The sequence below is a fragment of the Opisthocomus hoazin genome, chromosome Z, assembly GCF_030867145.1.
Source record: "Opisthocomus hoazin isolate bOpiHoa1 chromosome Z, bOpiHoa1.hap1, whole genome shotgun sequence".
NCBI lineage: Eukaryota > Metazoa > Chordata > Aves > Opisthocomiformes > Opisthocomidae > Opisthocomus > Opisthocomus hoazin.
The window spans coordinates 19,314,224-19,333,974 of NC_134454.1; the positions used below are offsets into that span (position 1 = coordinate 19,314,224).

The 19,751-nt window shown below is 38.5% G+C and overlaps 1 protein-coding gene across 8 annotated transcripts in view; it reads left to right on the forward strand.

Moving 5' to 3' along the window:
• JAK2 (Janus kinase 2) overlaps window positions 1–19,189 on the forward strand; it is a 103,053-nt gene extending 83,864 nt beyond the window's left edge. For all 8 annotated transcript variants that reach the window (XM_075411133.1, XM_075411131.1, XM_075411139.1 and 5 more), the window contains 8 exons: window positions 535–685; window positions 1,361–1,497; window positions 2,688–2,877; window positions 3,814–3,938; window positions 9,541–9,713; window positions 10,952–11,069; window positions 12,705–12,818; window positions 15,035–19,189. In XM_075411133.1, the coding sequence (XP_075267248.1) occupies window positions 535–685; window positions 1,361–1,497; window positions 2,688–2,877; window positions 3,814–3,938; window positions 9,541–9,713; window positions 10,952–11,069; window positions 12,705–12,818; window positions 15,035–15,142 (1,116 nt within the window). In that variant the 3' untranslated portion in view covers window positions 15,143–19,189. The remainder of the gene's footprint in view (window positions 1–534; window positions 686–1,360; window positions 1,498–2,687; window positions 2,878–3,813; window positions 3,939–9,540; window positions 9,714–10,951; window positions 11,070–12,704; window positions 12,819–15,034) is intronic.
• Window positions 19,190–19,751: the final 562 nt, after the last annotated feature.

A 19,751-nucleotide genomic window follows, 5' to 3' on the forward strand; every position in this document is an offset into this window, starting at 1 on the left:
TGTATAAGTAGACTGTTACCTTCTCACAAAGCCTGATCTGATTTCTCAGGTGGTGTAATCAGCTCTTACAGTAAGCTCCAAGTTCTACCTAGACCTGGCTAGTAGATGCCTAGGTGTTTCAGAAGTTGTCCTCCTCTCTGTACTATCCACATTCTTTCGTTATACTCATTCTGCTTTTTACAGCTGGAGGGGCTCAGCCAGCTCACAGGTGGATAGAATTTTGTGCTGGACTCATCCAGTTGAAGTTTTATGAAATTACTAGCAAAGGAGACACCATCATTCCCATTATCTTTCTTTATTTTCGAATCTTCCCCAAGTAACTGACAGGGAACTTCTGAACTGATTACTCCAAATTATGCCAGCTTGCTACATTGTCAGCCTTGGCTTTCGGTGTAAATTGGTCAGATATACGTTTGGTGAGATAACAAGTCTAAGTTTAGAGCTGTACTTTTTGTCTGCTCTTGTGAGAATGCTAACGCTTCTGCAAGTCTTTATGGTTGTATATTAAAATAACTTTTATTTATTTAATTCCAGAAACTACAGTTTTATGAAGATAGGCACCAGCTTCCTGCCCCCAACTGGACAGAACTAGCAAACCTTATAAACAACTGTATGGATTATGAGCCAGATTTCAGGCCTTCATTTAGAGCAATTATACGTGACTTGAATAGTTTGTTCACTCCAGGTGAGTCTGTGATACAACAAGAACACACTAGACAAAAAGAATCCTGACTCCTATTCGTTCGTTTTCATATCGTGCCTTCCTTTTTCCGAAATTGACCCACAACCACTCTCCAAAGCAGCCCTGGAAATCTAAGTTCGTAAGGACACTATGTTACTGCTTTTTAGTTAGTTCTGAAAGAGAACACATTAAAAGTTAGCATTATCATTCAAAGCAGTTTCTGATTTGATCAACATCTATGCCAAACATTCTAATCTCTTACCCAGTATGTTATGTTTGTGACTTTCTTGTTTCTCCAACAAAAATAAATAGTGGTTTTTGTTTTTTTACCAAGTAGAAGATGCATCTTGTCACAAGCCCTTGTGAAGTTTACATTTGTGCTCTCTGCAGTAGTGGAGCTGGTGCACAACAGTTGCGAAGTTTGAAGTACAATAGGCCTACAAAAAAGCAAGACTCGCTATGAGTCAAGACAAGTTATTTGGGTTTTTTGTAATACATCTTTGTCTTTGACTGCAAATTACTGTATAGAAGTTAAGGTGGTTGTTAATACTCTACTGAGCTTGGGGTATGCCACGCAAAGGGAGAAGGTGCTATGATTGTAGTAAGTTTCTTCATTCTGTTCACTTCTCTGTGCATCCTGTTCCCTTTCTCTCTTCCCTTCTTCCTCATACCCCTCAGATTATGAACTATTGACAGAAAGTGATATGTTGCCAAATATGAGAATTGGAGCACTTGGATTTTCTGGTGCTTTTGAAGATCGGGACCCAACACAATTTGAAGAAAGACATCTGAAGTTTTTACAGCAACTTGGCAAGGTAGGATGTTTTGAAACTCTCTGATTGCAGGAAAGAACTATGTTTTTCAGTTATCTTCCCATGATCCCATATATGTTACTTACATAAAAACTGCTGTTACAGGAACTAATAATTTCGGTCATGTCTGACCACAACATGCAGTTTCTTTTTAGATCCTTTTTCGGTTTCACAATATCATTAGAAGAAAGGTAGCTGACCTCTACAGTGAATCCAGTGACACCGAAAGGCTAACATCTTTTTCAGTAATGCAGAGCTGCATTTGACATAATCTTTTTTTTGTTTTTAATACTTGGTATTCATTTTAAAATGCTTCAGAGCAGTCTTGCATAGAACGGAGGGGGGGCGGGTTTGTGCATGCGTATTCTGAGAAGTCTGAATATGCAGTCCCTAAATTCAGTAACATCTTTGAGATATATATAGACCTTGAACTTTTTAGGCTTCAGAAATAAGCATTTGGTTACTAGTTTTATAGTCATTGCAGCCTGGCTGTGTGAAAGCGTGCCTAGACAAAAGACCAAGTGCGGGTGGCAGATCTTCACCCAAGTACCATTTTTCAATGGTTCCTTGCTATTTTATGTTTTTTGTTGATATCATAGCTGTATATTCCTTTGACTCCCAAGTACGAGTGAAAGCAAGCCTGCAAGCAAAGAGGCAGAGCTAATTCTATTTGCAGATGGTTGTTTGTTAACTAGAAATGGTAGCATAGCATAGGGAGAGGAACAGAGTGGTAGGTGATGACTGCATGAAGGAAGATAAAGAAAATATAAACAGAGAAAGGGAAGAAGGTAGAACATTGAAACAAATGGGGGAAGAACCACCAAGAAGCCAAGGAGAATGAAGAGCCAAGAGGAACCTAAATGGGGAGTTTTTTGCAAGTGCAGGACAAGGAGTATCTCAACCGACTTGTCTGGAAGTGCAAGTGGAAGTTTGTGAAGACGGGGGAGAAAATGAATGGACATCACCCCCTCTCCTTGTCCTCCTTTACTCCCGTACTGTTTGCTTCCTTATAGAACTGTTAATGGTGATCCTGCACTTGTTTTCTCTCGGGGAGGTTTTGTGGCATTTCACTTAATTAATTCTGGTCACGTTATTGCTAATACGGTGAGCACTGAAGCAGTATGAACAAGCACTAAAAAAGGGACAATGGTGTGGACTTGTTTTTAATTCAAGTATTTCCATTTGTGATCTAGGGAAATTTTGGCAGTGTTGAGATGTGCCGGTATGACCCCCTGCAGGATAATACTGGGGAAGTGGTGGCTGTGAAAAAGCTTCAACATAGCACAGAAGAGCACCTTAGGGACTTTGAAAGAGAAATTGAAATACTTAAATCTCTGCAGCACGATAACATCGTTAAATACAAAGGAGTATGCTACAGTGCAGGTATGTGCTATATTGAGTACACCTTCAGGTGTACATCTAAGTATGCATACTGAGAAGTTCAGAGAGGTAAGTGTTTATGAAAGTCACTGACTTAGTCCTAACTTTACCAGAACTTGGAGAGTACAAACGAAAGGAAGTTGTCTGTCTTATACCACTTCTCAGTACAAAGTGGACACTTTATTCAGTCAGCTCATAGTGTAAGTTGATGGATTTTGAGAAAGTACCCTTTTGACTAGTTACCCAGTTTCTCTATCTTCAAGCACAAAAGTCTTCCTAGAAAATAATTTAGGGTTAAGTAGGAAAATGCAGCTGCTTTGTAACTGTTGTTTTTTGCTCAGTGTGATGTCCCAGAGTGGATATTACCAATTCTTGTGCAGTCTATACGGTAAAAGACTAGACAGGAAAAAGTTTCCAAAACGGATGTGTTTGAGTGAATTATTGATGCTGTTAAAGTTGATGAGTGAAAGCATGGGTTCTGCCCAGGATCTTGCTGTAAAAAGAAGAATATTGGATTCAAAATGAGACTAAGTTTTTGAAGATGGTACAATTACTGACCAGTTGATATCACTTGCTGTTCTGTTTCATCTCAACAATGAGGAGAAATTACATAAACACAGACATACATATGTGGCACTTCCAGTTTGCTTTAGCAATCATAGCTAAAGTATTGAGGAGATTATCTTGATTAGTGATGCTTTGTATATCAAGCATATCCCCATTATTTTGTTTTTTCTTTTTAAATGGCATTTCCTCAACAAAGGCAGTTAACCGATACATGAAAAATTGCATAGTGATGTACATATAATAAATTAGTTTTTTGGTATTAAGACTATTTTCTATTGCTTTTATTCATAGACATTTGTAAATATTTAGGTTTCAAAACTTGTAATTGCAAAATTACAGAAAAATTAAGTGTATTTTTTGTTGTTGTAAAAGGTCGTAGGAATCTAAGGTTAATTATGGAATACTTACCATATGGAAGTTTACGAGATTATCTGCAGAAACATAAAGAGCGGCTGGACCACAAGAAGCTTTTGCTGTATGCATCTCAGATATGCAAGGTAGGAAATTTCAGATGACTGATATTTTTCAACAGTTTTTTGTCTCTCTGGTCTCATTTGCCTCAAAAAAAAATCACTGGTGGTTTTCATGTATCTTTTATAATACTGTTAGGCTGCTAGCACCACATAACTCTAAAAAAAGTAGCAACACACACTCATCATGTACTCAAGAACTGGACAAACTTAGGAATATCTTAATACAGGATGCTGGGACTGGCCAGTCTGCTGACTGAGACAGATTATACTCCATTTATTTTTGTTTATTTTATAGTTTACGTAGCTTATATTTCAGTCAGAAGAATTAAAACATCTTCGTACCTAATGAGAGCTGAAGTAAAATATACTCACCCACCCAAACTGTTCGTGACATACTAGAACTGATTTTTCAGAACTTGGACATTAAACTATAAAACCACTGTAACAGCATGTATATGTTTAAGAAATTTATTTTTAAATGTAAATATTAGCTTATTTAGCAGAAAGAAGAAAGATATCTGATTAGAGGCTATAGAAGTGCCCAAAGCTGTAATGAATTATTTGCTAGTCTCAATGTTTGGTAATGGACGTCCTTCATAGGATTCTGAAAAGGGGGGAAAACATCTGATCGTTACTGTGATATCTCATTTCCTCCGAAAGAGAGCTTGTGGTTACACTGGTTTTATTCTGTTATTATGCTTTAGATACAAGAAGCAATACAATCCACTTTAGATTTCATTTCATGTTTGGTGGTTTGGGGAAAGAAGAAAAAAAGAGGAGGGGGGCTGGGGCAGCAAGAAAAGGAAAAGGAAAAAAAGACACACACCCCTACACCCTTGAGGCATGTACCAGAAATATTTTTAAATTCCTTTCCCCAATACTCACATCAAAGACATGGAAACAGTAGGCTACTTAAAATTAATGACTATTCTTCAGAGTATGTAGCCCACACATATTCTTATCACAGAATCAATGTTCAGGGTTGGAAGGGACCTCTGTGGGTCATCTAGTCCAACCCCCCTGCCGAAGCAGGGTCACCTACAGCAGGCTGCACAGCACCTTGTCCAGGCGGGTCTTGAGTATCTCCAGAGAAGGAGACTCCACAACCTCCCTGGGCAGCCTGTTCCAGTGCTCCGTCACCCTCAGAGGGAAGAAGTTCTTCCTCATGTTCAGATGGACCTTCCTGTGCCTCATTTTGTGCCCGTTGCCCCTTGTCCTGTCACTGGGCACCACTGAAAAGAGTTTGGCCCCATCCTCCTGACACCCACCCTTGAGATATTTATAAGCATTTATTAGGTCCCCTCGCAGCTTTCTCTTCCTCAGGCTAAACAAGCCCAGCTCCCTCAGCCTTTCCTCATAGGAGAGGTGCTCCAGTCCCTTCATCATCCTTGTAGCCCTATGCTGGACTCTCTCCAATAGCTCCTCATCTTTCTTGAAGTCGGGAGCCCAGAACTGGACACAGTTCTCCAGACGGGGCATCACTAGGGCAGTGTAGAGGGGAAGGAGAACTTCCCTCGACCTACTGGCCACACTCCTCCTAATGCATCCCAGGATCCCACTGGCCTTCCTGGCAGCCAGGGCACACTGCTGGCTCATGGTCAACTTGACATCCACCAGTACTCCCAGGTCCCTCTTCGCAGAGCTGCTCTCCAGCAGGTCCACCCCAAGCCTGTACTGGTGCATGGGGTTGTTCCTCCCCAGGTGCAGGACCCTGCATTTGTCCATGTTGAACCTCATCAGGTTGCTCTCTGCCCAGCTTTCCAGCCTGTCCAGGTCTCGCTGAATGGCAGCAGAGCCTGCTAGTGTATCTACCACTCCTCCCAGTTTTGTGTCATCAGCAAACTTGCTGAGGGTACATTCTAACTCTTCATCCAGGTCATTGATGAAGAAGTTAAACAAGACTTATGTCTGGTAATTGTGCCCTGCCACATTCTGAACAGCAGACTTTTCTGCAGTATCCACAGAAAAGACCTGACAGAAATCAGGCAGGTGACTCTCTGCAATAGCCGAGAACTTCTCCAGGCATTCAGACCTTAACCTGATGAATACAACTTGATAGTTTCCTGCTTGAAACCGGACTGACTCGGTAAACCTTCTAGCTACTGGACCTGGGGTGTGTGCTGAAAGATGCTGCGTGCACCTTCAGCAGCTGATCTTACCTGTTCATGCACTTCACATGAAGCAAGGCTGTGTAATCTCCAGCAAAACTTCTTCGGTGGGCGAGTAATGTGCAGTGAGGTTGGAAAATAGAAAATGTTCAGAAGTCTGTGGCAAGTGTCAGCCTTTTCACAAAGAGGAAAGATAAAACATGTGACCTCTCACTGTGAGGTTTAAAAAACCCACTGATCTGCATCTCCAAAACAAGAAGCCATGCTCCAGTAAGAGAGATAAGAAGAAACTCTCTCCGTGTTATTTCTGCAACAAAATAAATGTTGTTATCGGTGCTGGTAAGTCACTGAAAACAATCTTCCTTAAAGCAAAGAGCTGGAAGAGTCTAACGCTCAGCACCACCTAGGAGGATTGTGACAGTGAATCTTTCATCGAGTAAAGATGCAACAGAGATTTTTGAGCACAAAGGCTGCAGCCATTTACCTGTTATTCCGTGGCCATCTCAGCATACTTACATGAAAGGTTGTAAGGTGCCTTCCCTATTTACTCTTATAAGAAGCTGTGGACTGTGTATCAGTAAGTCTTCAGGCCTTGTGGAAAGCTTTATCCAAAGCCTGAAGGAACAGCAGCAGCAACATATCTTGGGACCCTGGTCTCTGAGATAGACGTATCTGACAGCAGGACTAGAAGGTGGATTTTGGCCTTTACGGGCAGTGCAAGTATGGCAGGAAACTTTGGGAAAGCAGTTGTGTTCAGAAGGTACAAAGAAAAAGGTGCTTAATGTGTGTGTACATACATGTATATAAAAGAAACACTGAGATATTACAGGTCTTCAGGATGTGGATGAAAAATCAAAAGAGATGAAATGACTGCTTCCTAAGTACCAAGCAAAGCATGAGGGAGCTAGAATATGCTTTTTGCAGATATTTAAGTGGTAGAACATCCTGCTTTCATGTGACAAAACATGGGTACACGCAGTATCAGAATGTGGGAAGACCACATTGATTCGAAGATCTGGTAAGAAAAACCTAACAGTACCATGCATACTGTTCAGCAGGGATTCTTTATTGCGGCGTCGGGCACACGGGGGATTTCTCCTCCAAACGTGCACGCCAGACACCCTGTTGCTTCAGGTTAAATACAATCACACAGGTAATTATTCATTATAGTTCTATGAACTAATTAGCATATGTAAATATCTTTCACGCATGTCTGTTAGTATCTTTGGGTGGTCTTCGGGGGTCCCAAGATGAAGGCCCATCCTCTTCATCACGCTGTTCACTGATTGACATTTGTTTCTGCGCAAACTCAGTTCTAGGATCACGTCCACCATGTCCTTCAGGTTGTTTTGCTTCGGTCTTGTTGCTCTCTGGGTACCTCCTTATCTCTGTAGCTTGGTGCATTTGCCCTCCCAAGGCCGAGCTGTCTGGAGTAGAATTATTTAGGAGTCTCTTTTATCCCATAATTATCCCAGTTATTTGCTGAGAACCAAGACCACTTTTGTTTCACTTAATTATTTTGTCTAACGACTAAGTGATAGCTTGTGCCCATGTGCTTCCACTACATTCCTTAATGAGAAAACAGGGATTAGTGTAACAGTTACATCATTAGATCACTATGCATGCAGAAATACAAGTTACACTACTAAAGACTACTAAAAACTAGAAAATATTAAGGCTTTTTGTTATAGTTTCACATTTCTTACAATCCCCTCTATCAACATATAGGACTTCCTCTTCAAGAACTATCTTCACTTCTAAGGGAAGCAAAACCTAAGAATTACAGTGTCTGTGTCTTACTTTGCACTGTTGTTGCTGTGCAGCGTGCAAAGCAGAGGCTATACTGATCACTTTAAGATTTCACTCTAATCTGCATCATTACTTCAAAACAACCTAGTTGCAGACATAATGAGTACCTAATAGTACGAAAATGGAATGTGAATGCTTTTCCTTTTTCTTTTAGCTGATCACATTTCCCCCTTTCCTATAGCTGTTTTTGCTTATCTTGCAATGTTTGCTCTTTCAGCATCTCACATCTCTCTGTTTTGCGTTTCTGTCACTGTTGTTTTGGGTTTTTTTAATCAAAAATCTTTCTCCCTCTGCTTTGCTGCTCTTCTCTCAAATGTGTGAGAGAGAAGTGAAGGCACGCCCATAACTGGGGGTTAAGATGAGTGTGTTTGCATGCTTGCTGTGTTTTGGTTCCTTGCTGCTATAATGGGAAAGCGTTCCTGACTTAAAGGATGATTTTTCTGTGCATATCTCGTCTGTGAAAAGCAGCATTTTCAGCGATGGCATTTGCGAGTGATGATGTTTCTGTAGATGCAAGTATCTCAGCCTGGAAAATGCCTGTTCTAACAGAAAAATTACTGGCACCAGAGAGACTTCGGGACTGTTTTCGTTACAGTATGTAGTGGTAATAAAAAGTTATAGCGTAGGTTGTGTCAGAAACCTGGGAGTCTCCCTTGGAAGACGCCCGGTTTGGTGTTTCTGAGGGTGGCCGTGGGCACAGGGTGTGCTTGGGGCGACGTGGGGGTGGTGCTGGGAGCTGGAGGGCGGCTGGGCTCCAGAGTTGCTGTGCTGCTGGGGGTGCTTGCCTGGACAAACAGAGAACGGGAGGAAGAGGTCTTCTGGCATTGATCGTGTGACACTAATGGTCACAGCCTTTGAGTCGGCGATGCTCCCGGCGTAGTTTGTTGCGTACCCATCGTGTTGAAGGAACACGACGCTTTCTTACGCAGCTCTGAAACTGGCGGCTTGCTTTGTGCTTCATTCCGTGTGTATCAGGTGTCTCTTGACATGGTGCAGTGTCAGCTTCTGTCCATCCATCATTTATTGCTGTATAAGCAAGACCTTCTTTTAGTAATGCCACTACCCACGCTGGCTTCTTCCACGTTTCATCGTTAGCAAGAAGAATTAGGTGTGTTGATAAGGAGACATCCGCACTAGCAAAAGACGACATGGCTTTGGACCAACACTTTGTTACAGCAACCCGTGAAAATACAGTAATAAGCAGAACTGTGTTGGTGAGTAATGATCCATAGAAGAGAAACAAGACACGCAGGTGGGAGTACAGTCAGAGTTGTCAAATTCAAGGAATCATAAAGTTTCATAAAGCAAACGGGAAAGCAGATGTAAAAAGCTTAAGCGAAATGGATAGATAGGATGGTCGTCTTATCTGCCCTGGACTGTGTAGCTTAGCCCAGATTTTATTTTCCTTCTGTCTGTCACTGGCAAACTGCATTTGGCCACAGAAAGGAGCTGTAACAGCTATCCAGCTATGTCATCAAAAACCACTTGGCTCTGAGAGGTGCTCAGTCTCATCTTGCTTCAGTTAAGGGAAGTTGTTGCACTTGGAAGAGGTAACTCCTCAGAGAAGACAAATGTTTAAGCATACCAGTTTTGGTAACAGTGTGTGTTTGGTTTTAACTTTGAGATTAATTCATCACTTTAGGGAAAGTGCAGCTGCTTAATGGTAAAAGTAACTTTTTTCCTGTTGTGTTTGTGAACTTTTCATCTAGGGCATGGAGTATCTGGGTACAAAAAGATATGTTCACCGGGATTTAGCAACCAGAAATATCTTAGTGGAGAATGAGAACAGAGTTAAAATTGGAGATTTTGGATTGACGAAAGTCTTGCCACAAGACAAGGAATACTACAAAGTAAAAGAACCTGGTGAAAGCCCTATATTTTGGTAAGTCTTCTCTTGGTGTATGAAATCATTATATGTTTTCAGTTTTTGCAGTTTCTGACAATTGTTTAGCATACTGTGGAATTTTTAAGTGCAAACTCCAAGTCAGTTGCCCAGCATTGTTAAAGTCACATGCATAATGTTTGACTTTACAGAACAGTGTGTAACTGTGGACTTTTAAACATACTAAAAAAAAAAACACCAAACAACTAAATATTACCAAAATATTTAAAAGAAATAGAATGCAACGGGAAAGATAATCGAAGATAAAGGAAATGTAAAAGGACTCGTTTCCCAGGGTGCTTTCAAAGGTTTGGACCTTTCAGTTCCCTAAACACTGGTCATTCACATCTTCTAGCTGAGATCTGTTGGACAGACTCTCTGTAGACCAAGGGGAATTAAATCCCACAGACTGTAATTAGCAAGGATGAAGTGCTGGGCTGAATATTCAGGTGAATGTCTGTATTTGGGCTTAAGTTACAACAAAACAGAGTAATGCTCCAACGAGGTGCACTTAGCTTGGAAAGGAAAAGAGCACTCTGTATAGACTGTGGGAGACTGAAGGATTGTGAAGTGGATATTGGTAGACTGTATTCAGAATACAAAATACATACTTCAGTTCTGTTCTATAAAGACATAGAATTACCTTTAGAAAATACGCTGGCAGATAACTGTGATAAAAAATATTTTATGTTCTGATAGCAAAAGAAAATGCTGTTCCATACGTGTGATTTTAGTCTATATTTTTAGTCTGCTTTAGCACTGTAAAGAAGTCATATTTAAAGGATAAGTGATACAAAATGGCATCTTAGTAGATGTTATTGGGAGCTGTAAAATTTAAGTCCTGGAATACTTGGGATACAGTTCAAGGCTTCCTGAAAGTGATGGAAGGATGCTTAATGGCTATAATTGTCTTTCTTTTCAGGCTTTATCGCATCAAAGTCTTCTCTGCTAGCACTACAGACAAGAAAAATATCTACAACTTTGTTGGGGAAAAAACAAACTTGGATATAGTTATGACTAACTGTGTTTGTTTAAAGTGGTTTGTGTTTTCAATGCCAATTAACTATTACTAAAAGAATAGTTGTTAGTGCAGGCAGTGGAAGGAAATGAGAATGTGCTAATGTCTATGAACAAAAACCACTTATTCATGGAAAAAAATCAGTGTCATTAAAAGAAATATCTTCAAGACCAAAAAGACACATCACACAGAAGAATATTCCTTTTACCATGTGTTGCAGGTATGCTCCAGAATCTCTGACAGAAAGCAAGTTTTCTGTGGCCTCAGATGTGTGGAGTTTTGGTGTGGTCTTGTATGAACTCTTCACATATATTGACAAGAGCAAAAGTCCACCAGCTGTAAGTACATAGTTAATAGTTCTCAGAGGTTTTTTTGTTTGTTTATTTAAATTTTCAAAAATATATAGCTTGTTCCTATACATAAATAGGTTGATATTTACTGATTCCTTTCTGGAGATACCTTAGTGTTTAAGAGGCAGCATCCAGTCAGAAGAACAAACACAGTAAAAAGTAGTAATATCAAGCCATAAGGAGGAATGGAGAGCTGAAAATTACTTGATAGTTTGTGCAGATCATATCCATCCTGCAACTCCTAACCGTTTGAAAAAGATTTTAGGATCTCTCATTATGGATTGTTCTTTCTTGTCCTCTGTGGAGAGTAATGCCAGATGCAACTGTTTCACTGCACCATGACATGTATTTTTTAAATGTCATTCTAAATCTAAGGCTAAGCCAAACAAATACGTTAACAGTAAGTTAATTTGAATAAGGTAACTCAAAGTTATTTTGTTTTGTTAGCAGAACCTAAATTAGTAAGTTATTGATGTTCAAGAAAGGAAGGGAGGGGCTTTTTGCAGACTGTTGGCAGGCACCGATCACGATCTTAATTATGTCTAGCTGTGCTCTGCAGGCATAAAAGAGGAGACTTGAGCCTTACATATTTACTGGAGCTGTTCTCACCCTTTGCCAGCATCTCAGTCCTGGCAAATGTAGTTTTCAGAGCTGAGCAAAGACGATAGGCAAAAATTCACTTGGAAGATCTTTGTGTTGACTTCAGTGGATCTCTTAGTACTTTGGTACAGTAACTAAGCTATGAAGGAAGAGCTCTTAAGGCAGGGGCAGCTCTTGCTGTGTAATGACATAAACACTGCAGACACCTGGAGTTCTTCAGAAGGATTATGAAAGGGGTAGAGCAAGTCATGGGCTCAGGTGGAATATGCTTTGAATAAATCAACTCTGCGTGTGCATTCACTGCTTCATCAGGTGGGTTATCCTATTGGTATGTATCAAGAAAAATTAGTTTTATCAATTAGCCAAAGCGGTCTGTTTAACTGTCGTAGTCTTTATAATTATGTATTGTTTCCCCAGCTCTAGCCATTTGCACATTCTACAAATAGTTATTTCACATTTTTATGTCAAGGGTCATTAAAGAAATTTCTGTAGCATTGGAAGAAAATAATTCCTTTATGTTGTGCTTCAAAATTATTTTCGGTTAATAGTACTTCCTCACTTGCTTTTCATCTCTGGCAATCTGAATGAGATTTTAATCTACATTTTGGATTATACTCATTTTTGGATAGCAAGATTTAGCTAAGCCATTTTTGTTGGCTTTAATTATGCTGCTGTTTCTGACCTGTAGTTAATTTTTTTTCTTCTTCTTCTTCCATCAGTATCATTTTATCTGTTTTCTATTTGACGTGTATTTTTCAAAGCATCAAGATCATGTATAAGGTTTTGGGTAGCTCTTTAGACTTAGCTGTAAGGTTTTTGCTTTTAAAACTAGTTAATCATCAGGCGGTGATCAACAGGTTTTAAGATTTTTCACTTATTAAGTTGTGTATGTATATCCTATTTTTATCATTGCTATATACTAGTTATTATTTATTCTTCTTATAAAGTATTTTCCTTTGGTAAGAATATTGCAGCATCTTTGTTTTTAAAAATTTATTTATCACAGTCGGCCTTCTATTTCAGGAATTCATGCGCATGATTGGCAATGATAAACAAGGGCAGATGATTGTGTTTCATTTGATAGAGCTTTTGAAGAATAATGGACGACTACCAAGACCAGATGGATGTCCTGATGAGGTGAAGTATTGTATTAATATGTTGCTATGGTCTGAAAGGTGTTCAGTCAGGGTGAGTACCTGGTCAGTGCAAACCTTGTGTTTCGTTTTGCTTGGATTACCAAAGTGTTTATACAAGCGGAATGGCTGTGGTGTTGTTCTATCAGTTGCATGATGAGTATAATCATATTTCTTGTCTGATTCTTTAGATTGCATTCCCTCAGGAGTCTAGAATGTAGCCTTTCCTATGATGACTGACTGCTGTATTGGGGCACTCAGGCTTCTATTTAAAAAAATATAAATTTACTAAGCTAGTGAGATCAGTATATAAACTTGTTCCATGGAAGTCCCATATAGAGATTCTTGTTAAAAGCTGTGAACTGTGGGTTCTCTTGAAGTCTGTAACATTTAGCAGAAGTATCTTAATATCTACGTAAGGTTTTTCATATTTAATTCCAAGATTTAAAGATTATTTTCCTTCTCTTGCTGTTCCCTCCTCAAGCGTAGAAATACCCGTGTTTATCAAGTATATTATTCACTTGTCAAGCATTCTCATCCAAGAGCTACCTGCAGACTGTAGGCACAGTTAAGTATATGAATCAGATTTTGTATGTTCAGGGTCTTCAGATTTGTATTCACATTCTTCATAGATACTGAAGTGCGTATGTATGTAAAGCCATCCACAGAGCACGCAAATTAATTCAGCGTTCCTTTGTTTTTTGCTAATGCTACAGATGTTTTAAAAAATGCTTCCATACTACTTCAAAGTCGTGTAGCGCTCTGTTCTTCAGAGCAGGGTGCAATTCATCTTGAGTTGAACTAGTAGGGCTGCTGGGTAGGTGAGTCAGGAAGGGAAAGAATGTAAGTAAAAAAGTTACGCTTTTTAACATGTATAATTTTTAGCTCATATCAGTTGCTGCATTCCTTTAAAATCAAGCACATTGGGCAGTAAGTCAAGAAATAATCCATTCAAAGCTGGAGACAGGGGAGGGATCAGGGTCAAGTGGTCTAGCAGAGAAGAGAAAGAATGGTACAGGTGGGGCAGGGAAGCCATGGGGGAAGAAACAGTCTATAGAGAATCAAAAGAGAAGTCTCTGAAATAACCTTTCTTGCATTGTATGTATGAGTACAGCAATTGTTGGATTGCAACGGTTTGGCTTTTTGTAGATAGCCTGAATGTCATATGTATAAGATAATACATAATCTGTTCTACTGAAACTGTATCAAAACTAATGCAAAGGTTTCAGTGTCTGACATTTCTTCAGGTATCAAAGCAAGATGGAAATGTCTCTCTCTTGTCAGAAACTGTGCTCTTCCTGTTCTGATCCTGAAAGGCCAGTCATCACAGATACTAAATCTTCCAGACGTCTATAGTCTACAAGCTGCTTGAGACTTGGGTCTAAAGCAGCTTGGTCAATGCAGGAGTTTCAGATTTGCTGAAAAATAAGGAACTGATGTTACTTTTTTTTCCTGGGAGCTGTGAAGATAGTTCTTAAGCAATATGTAGAAAATTGTTGAAAGTACGAAAAGTTGATAATAGATGATCTGGGTTAGATTAGTGAGAAGAGTACAGGTGAAGAGCTTGGCAAGTTGTTTTGTGACTGGGTATCAGGTACATGTTTGGGAAAACAGAAAACTGTTGCCAAATGCCTATTGTAATGGAAATCTCTTCCAAAAATCACATAAATCTACTTCTACTGAACATGGCTTCAGTTTGCACAGTAACTTTTCTGGCTTATTTCTGATTATATACAAATGATAGTTAATTTAATATACAGATATGGAGAAGTGTATGTTAACATTGCAGGGGAAGCTTAGTTTACAGTTGCTGTCTTTGTAAATCTGATTCTTGGTCAGAGTTCTGAAGCATTTGTTGTTTTTAACATTTTTGAGCTTTCCAGAAATTAAGAGCAAGCAAGTAGATAAAAACTTAGCAAAAGAACATCTCTTAAAAGTTCCAAAAACTAGCTCAGTGAATTTCCACACTAACTAAAAAAGAAAACAAGTCTCCTTTTATAAGGACGTTTACAGAGCTAGCTAACCTCACTTCTTGCTGTCATTGGAATCAAGCAGATAAATTGATTGGTATAGCAGGACTTCAGGCACACTCCTGTGCCGCTGTTGCTTGGAAGCATGAAGTTAAGTTGGATGTTCTTTGGACCAGTTCAAATTAACTTAACTATTAACTGTTTGTAGCATCTGTTTACCTAATACCAATTTTCTTTATTTCTTCTCTAGATTTATGCTATCATGAAAGAATGCTGGAACAATAACGTTACCCAGCGCCCCACCTTTAGGGATCTTGCTCAGCGAGTGGATCATATAAGGGACAGCAAGGGTGGATGAGAAAACTGTCCCTCCTTCAGAGGATGTGTTGGAATGCAGAACAAAATGTACTTGGTCTGCTGTGTATAGTTGACATATGTACACATGTGCATCTTACCTTTGCTGGAAGTAAAATCTATGTGGCAAATATCCTATCTCAATCTGCATACTGAGGAATCCTGCTGGTTTTCTTTATCAGGATATATTTGTTACTATGAGAACATGTTGAAATTTTCAATAGGGAGAGAAATTATTTTTCTAAATAAAATAATCTAATATATGGTCAGTCTACAACACCATTATTTGCCTTACTTGGCAATGCAAAAAAAGAGGTGAGTTAAAATGTGGTGAGAACAAAAGATGAAAAGACAGTGTGTTTCCTTATTGAAATGGAGATGCACAGAAGAGACTTCTAGTCTTTTCACACTGAGTATATAGTGACTTGGCACCCTATTTTGTGTGTTGCACAAGGGCTTGTGTTTGTTAATACAGTTTTATAGTTTTTTCATTCTTGATGCAGAAATGGCTTCTCTGTATAACAAAAACAGACGTGGTTATGTAACCCAGAAACTTTTAATGTGCCTGTCTGAATCAGTTATCAGCCAGCAATATATGCAAAGAGGTACAGTAGGCTGTGTGATGTACTGTAGGTATTTTGACGGAAAGGGAGCAAATTGTTCTCTAATTTGGAGAGACAGAAAAACTACTTGTGCCTCTGAAAATTTTAATTTATAATGAAAAAGCAAATATATCATCCAGTTTTTCTTACTCTTCTTTTCCTCTGAGTGTTAGATTCCCTTTTATATAATTGAAGATACAGTGACAATGAGTAGAAATGAAGCCATTTTATACAAGGCAGTGTCTTCAGTTTGTTTCTGAATATGAAAAAGCTAAACATACTGCTTTTAAATGCTGCTCTTTTATTCTTTCCATCTTTGCAATTTTCATGCAGTCGTAAGTGTATCTATAAATTGGGAACTTTTTAAAGCAGAATTAAAAATCTAGAAAATGCCCTCCATTTCACAGTCCCTCACTTGGTGTTAAGATGATCACCTTATACCTTCCTTCCAGTACACAAAACAGAATGCTCATGGCCCAGTGTCTGATACAGCCTGTCACAACCACATCAAGTCTGTTTTGTAATGACGTGGCCCAAGTTACCTCCTATTTCTTCCTGTGGTAATACCCAACATAAGACTATTCGGAAGGAGGAATTACAAGTGCAATTGCTCCACACTCAGCGGGGGACAATGACACAATTCCAGTTACTGAGAACTGGAAGGAGATGAGAGCTACCTGAACAGATTGCTTATGCTGTGTAATTCGGCTTTTGAAAGAAGTCGAACAAAAATTTATGGACAAGACAACTCTTCGGTTTTGCCTCCGGGCATAAAACTTGGGGATAATCTCATATATCAAAACAGTAAAGTTGCAGGTTTTGTTTATTATTAGTTCAAATAATCTTTTTTGTTTGTTTTTACTGAAGCATTATTGTTTGCAAAGTACAGTGCTTTTTCTTCTTGGACTTCTACTGAGAGAAGTTCAATTAAGGGGATATACAGCTTGGCAAACTGACCTGACAGCCAGATTTGTATTTAAAATGAAGTGTTTGTTGTCAGAATTTGTGGCAGTGACTCAGTGAAACAGAAGAGTTACTTTCACAGTGGAGCGTGCTTAAGATTTGTAGTTAACTACATCCATCTTATCAGAAGTTTTAAGTACCTCAACTTTAAAATAAAAAATAAAAAATTAAAAAAACCCTTACTTAGTGTAAGATAGTGCCAGTATAGCAATGTTTTGTACCACTGTGATGTTTCTCTCCCACAATCACTCATACAAATTTATGATTTTTAAAATACTGGGGATTGCTAAATAGGGAGGACAGCATCAGTCCTCTTTCTGCCCATTGCATTTAATAATATTTCTGTTGTTTTCTTGCCACCAAGCACTTGCATTGGATAATTCTTAAAACTAATTCCACAATTAGTTTATAAGCTGCAAAGAACTTTAAAGTGCTTTGTTCAACTTAACATCTGTTTTTTCTACTTCTGTACATTGCTTTGAAGATCTTAAATTTAGTGCAAAAGATGTCTTTGCATTTGTGGTCTCGGTTGTGTGTACGTACTTTTGTAAAAAAGACAAAGCTTTAAAGCTTTGAAACAGCAATTTAGCTGGGATAACATATACAGGAATTGTGTAAAATTTGCAGTGTATGACACTCAGTAGCTAACTGGTTTCCAATATATAGTAGACTAAACATAATTTAAGTAAAATTCTCAGGGAAGTTTGTGTAATGCAATGAAGAGATCTTCCAGTCTGCTATTTTTCCAAGTGAATAAAAAGTCTTTTTCTTGTCCTACTACAGTATGACTGATTACATAGTCTATTTGATTGCATAAATATAGTATTGAACTCAAGGATAATTTTGAAGTGTCTTGTGGAATTTTTTTTTTACTTCAATACTTTATAATTTTGAGAGAAAGCCATATCTTTACACTGCAGTATAATTTTGTGCTGTTGGTCAGGGACATACAGTCTTTTGTAACAAGTCTGTCTGTCTGCAAAAGGCTTGATCATTCAGGAGGAGCATTCTTAGCTGGGTGTATAGGACCAAGTAGTGCTTTCGACTCTCAGGGGATATGTGATCATCTGCAGCGACAATGTTTAGGTCCTGGAGCAGACCAAATGGTTTTCTCAAAAAGCTGTTGAGGATGTAAATGCAGTGATGTTGCTGAATTTGATACTGCCAATTGTAGTAACCTTTTTAAAAAAACAAACAAAAAACCCACTGCATTTCAAAAGCTCTCAAATCTACAGTAGCATTGTATAATGCCGTATTTTTATATAGCCTTTACATTAACAGACTCAGTCCTTTGTTTTACAAACATTCTTCAGTTGGCATTTCATATGTTATACCTTAGTGTAATCATTATGCTATCCGAAATGCTGTGATTTTTTGTGGAAAAAGTGCTGGTTTATGCATACATGACTGCTGCTATGGTGTAGAATTAAAATATTAACTACTGCTTTGCACTTATATTTGAAGTCAAAGAATTTTTCTGTAAGTGCACAATAAATCTTATAGAACCTCTGCAAACGAGTATTGTCTAGTGTGATATTGATTTCTTGTCTATCAGTATAAGTATGTTAAGTTTCAAAATTAGTTTTTAAATATATTCCACAACCTTGCGACAGTCATGTAATAAGCCAGAGGAGGAATTAATTTTCGGGAAAAGAAACCCTTATGCTTGTCAAGTCCTAGTATTGATTAAAAGATTCCATAGTTGAGATAATTATTACTAAATGTACAGATGAATATAACTGTAAAAAGATATGTTAAAAATATTTTTTTTTCCAGAAATTAAGTGTTTAATTGTTGCATTTAGTTGAGGTGTTGACCGACTGCCTTCAAATGTGTGGGAAAAGATGTTTCTGTATGAAGTATGAAGAGATGTAACTGCTGTGTACAGAAAGCAAGCTTTTCAGGAGTGTGTGATCACAGACCTGGAGGATAGAGTCCTGAGACCAAAAGTAGAAGCGTAGAAGAACAAGACTGATGGAAAAAGGTTGATGTTCAACACTGAAGAAGCTTTCTGAAATGTGAAATGCACAATGATTTATTAAAAACTGATGTCTACTGAAAATGCCGTACCATAACAAACATGTGCTAATATGTTTCTAAACTGTGTACTGTCTGCCTTAAAACTAAAATATTCAGAGACCTAACCTGACTGAAAAATACAAGAATTACTATACCAAAAGAAACTGCTTAAGATTGTGCCATGCCAGACAGCAATTTTGAAAAGGTGTTTGGCTAAGAAGCTTTTTCTGAATAATGCTTTTTGAATAAGAGTTTTACAGTACTTTATATTAAAGTAGAAGTCGTCCCTTAGGAGTGGGGAGAAAACACCTGCAACTTGTTGTCAGATGGCAAACATTTGAACTCATGGTTTACTGATAAGAACGTGAAAGGGATATTTTTTAGAAAACTCTGTATCCATACCTGAAACTTAACTGTGCATTTCTTTTGAGTTTGGATAGTGAAAATAAAATAACTAAATACAATTAATGGCACATGCCTGCCAAGATTTTCTTTTATATAATACCTAAAATTAGTTACTGGTGTTTAAATCGCTACTGAAGAGAGCTGGTCTGTTTAAGAGAGTAGAACACAGCACGTACAACTTTGCGGCCTTCCCAGAACAGCCACCTGTAGTGTTTACCTTTTGGAAGGAACTTACATGTGCCAGAGTAAAGGGTGGTGTATGGGGTGCTCCCAAACAATAAGACTGGGATTTTTTTTTTTTTTTTTTTTTAAGTTTTCATTAAGCTGATTCTTTTAGGGTGAAGAATCCCTTCCTTCCCTTTGCTTCTCTCTAGACATTGAGAGTAAGGCTGTAAGGAATGGACCACTAACAGCTTGCCTGTTCCCGGAATACAGCTCTTTGGAATTTCTAACAAGTTCATCAGAATTTCTGAAACAAACTCTTGCGAAACCACTTCTTGGTTGACATTACTTTGTTGTTTTTTCATACAACTTTCCTGTCACTTTACAGGAAAATTGCCACCACTTACCTTGAACAGAGTTGAATACTGTTGTTAAGTTTTGAAAAGTATAATGGCAAACCAG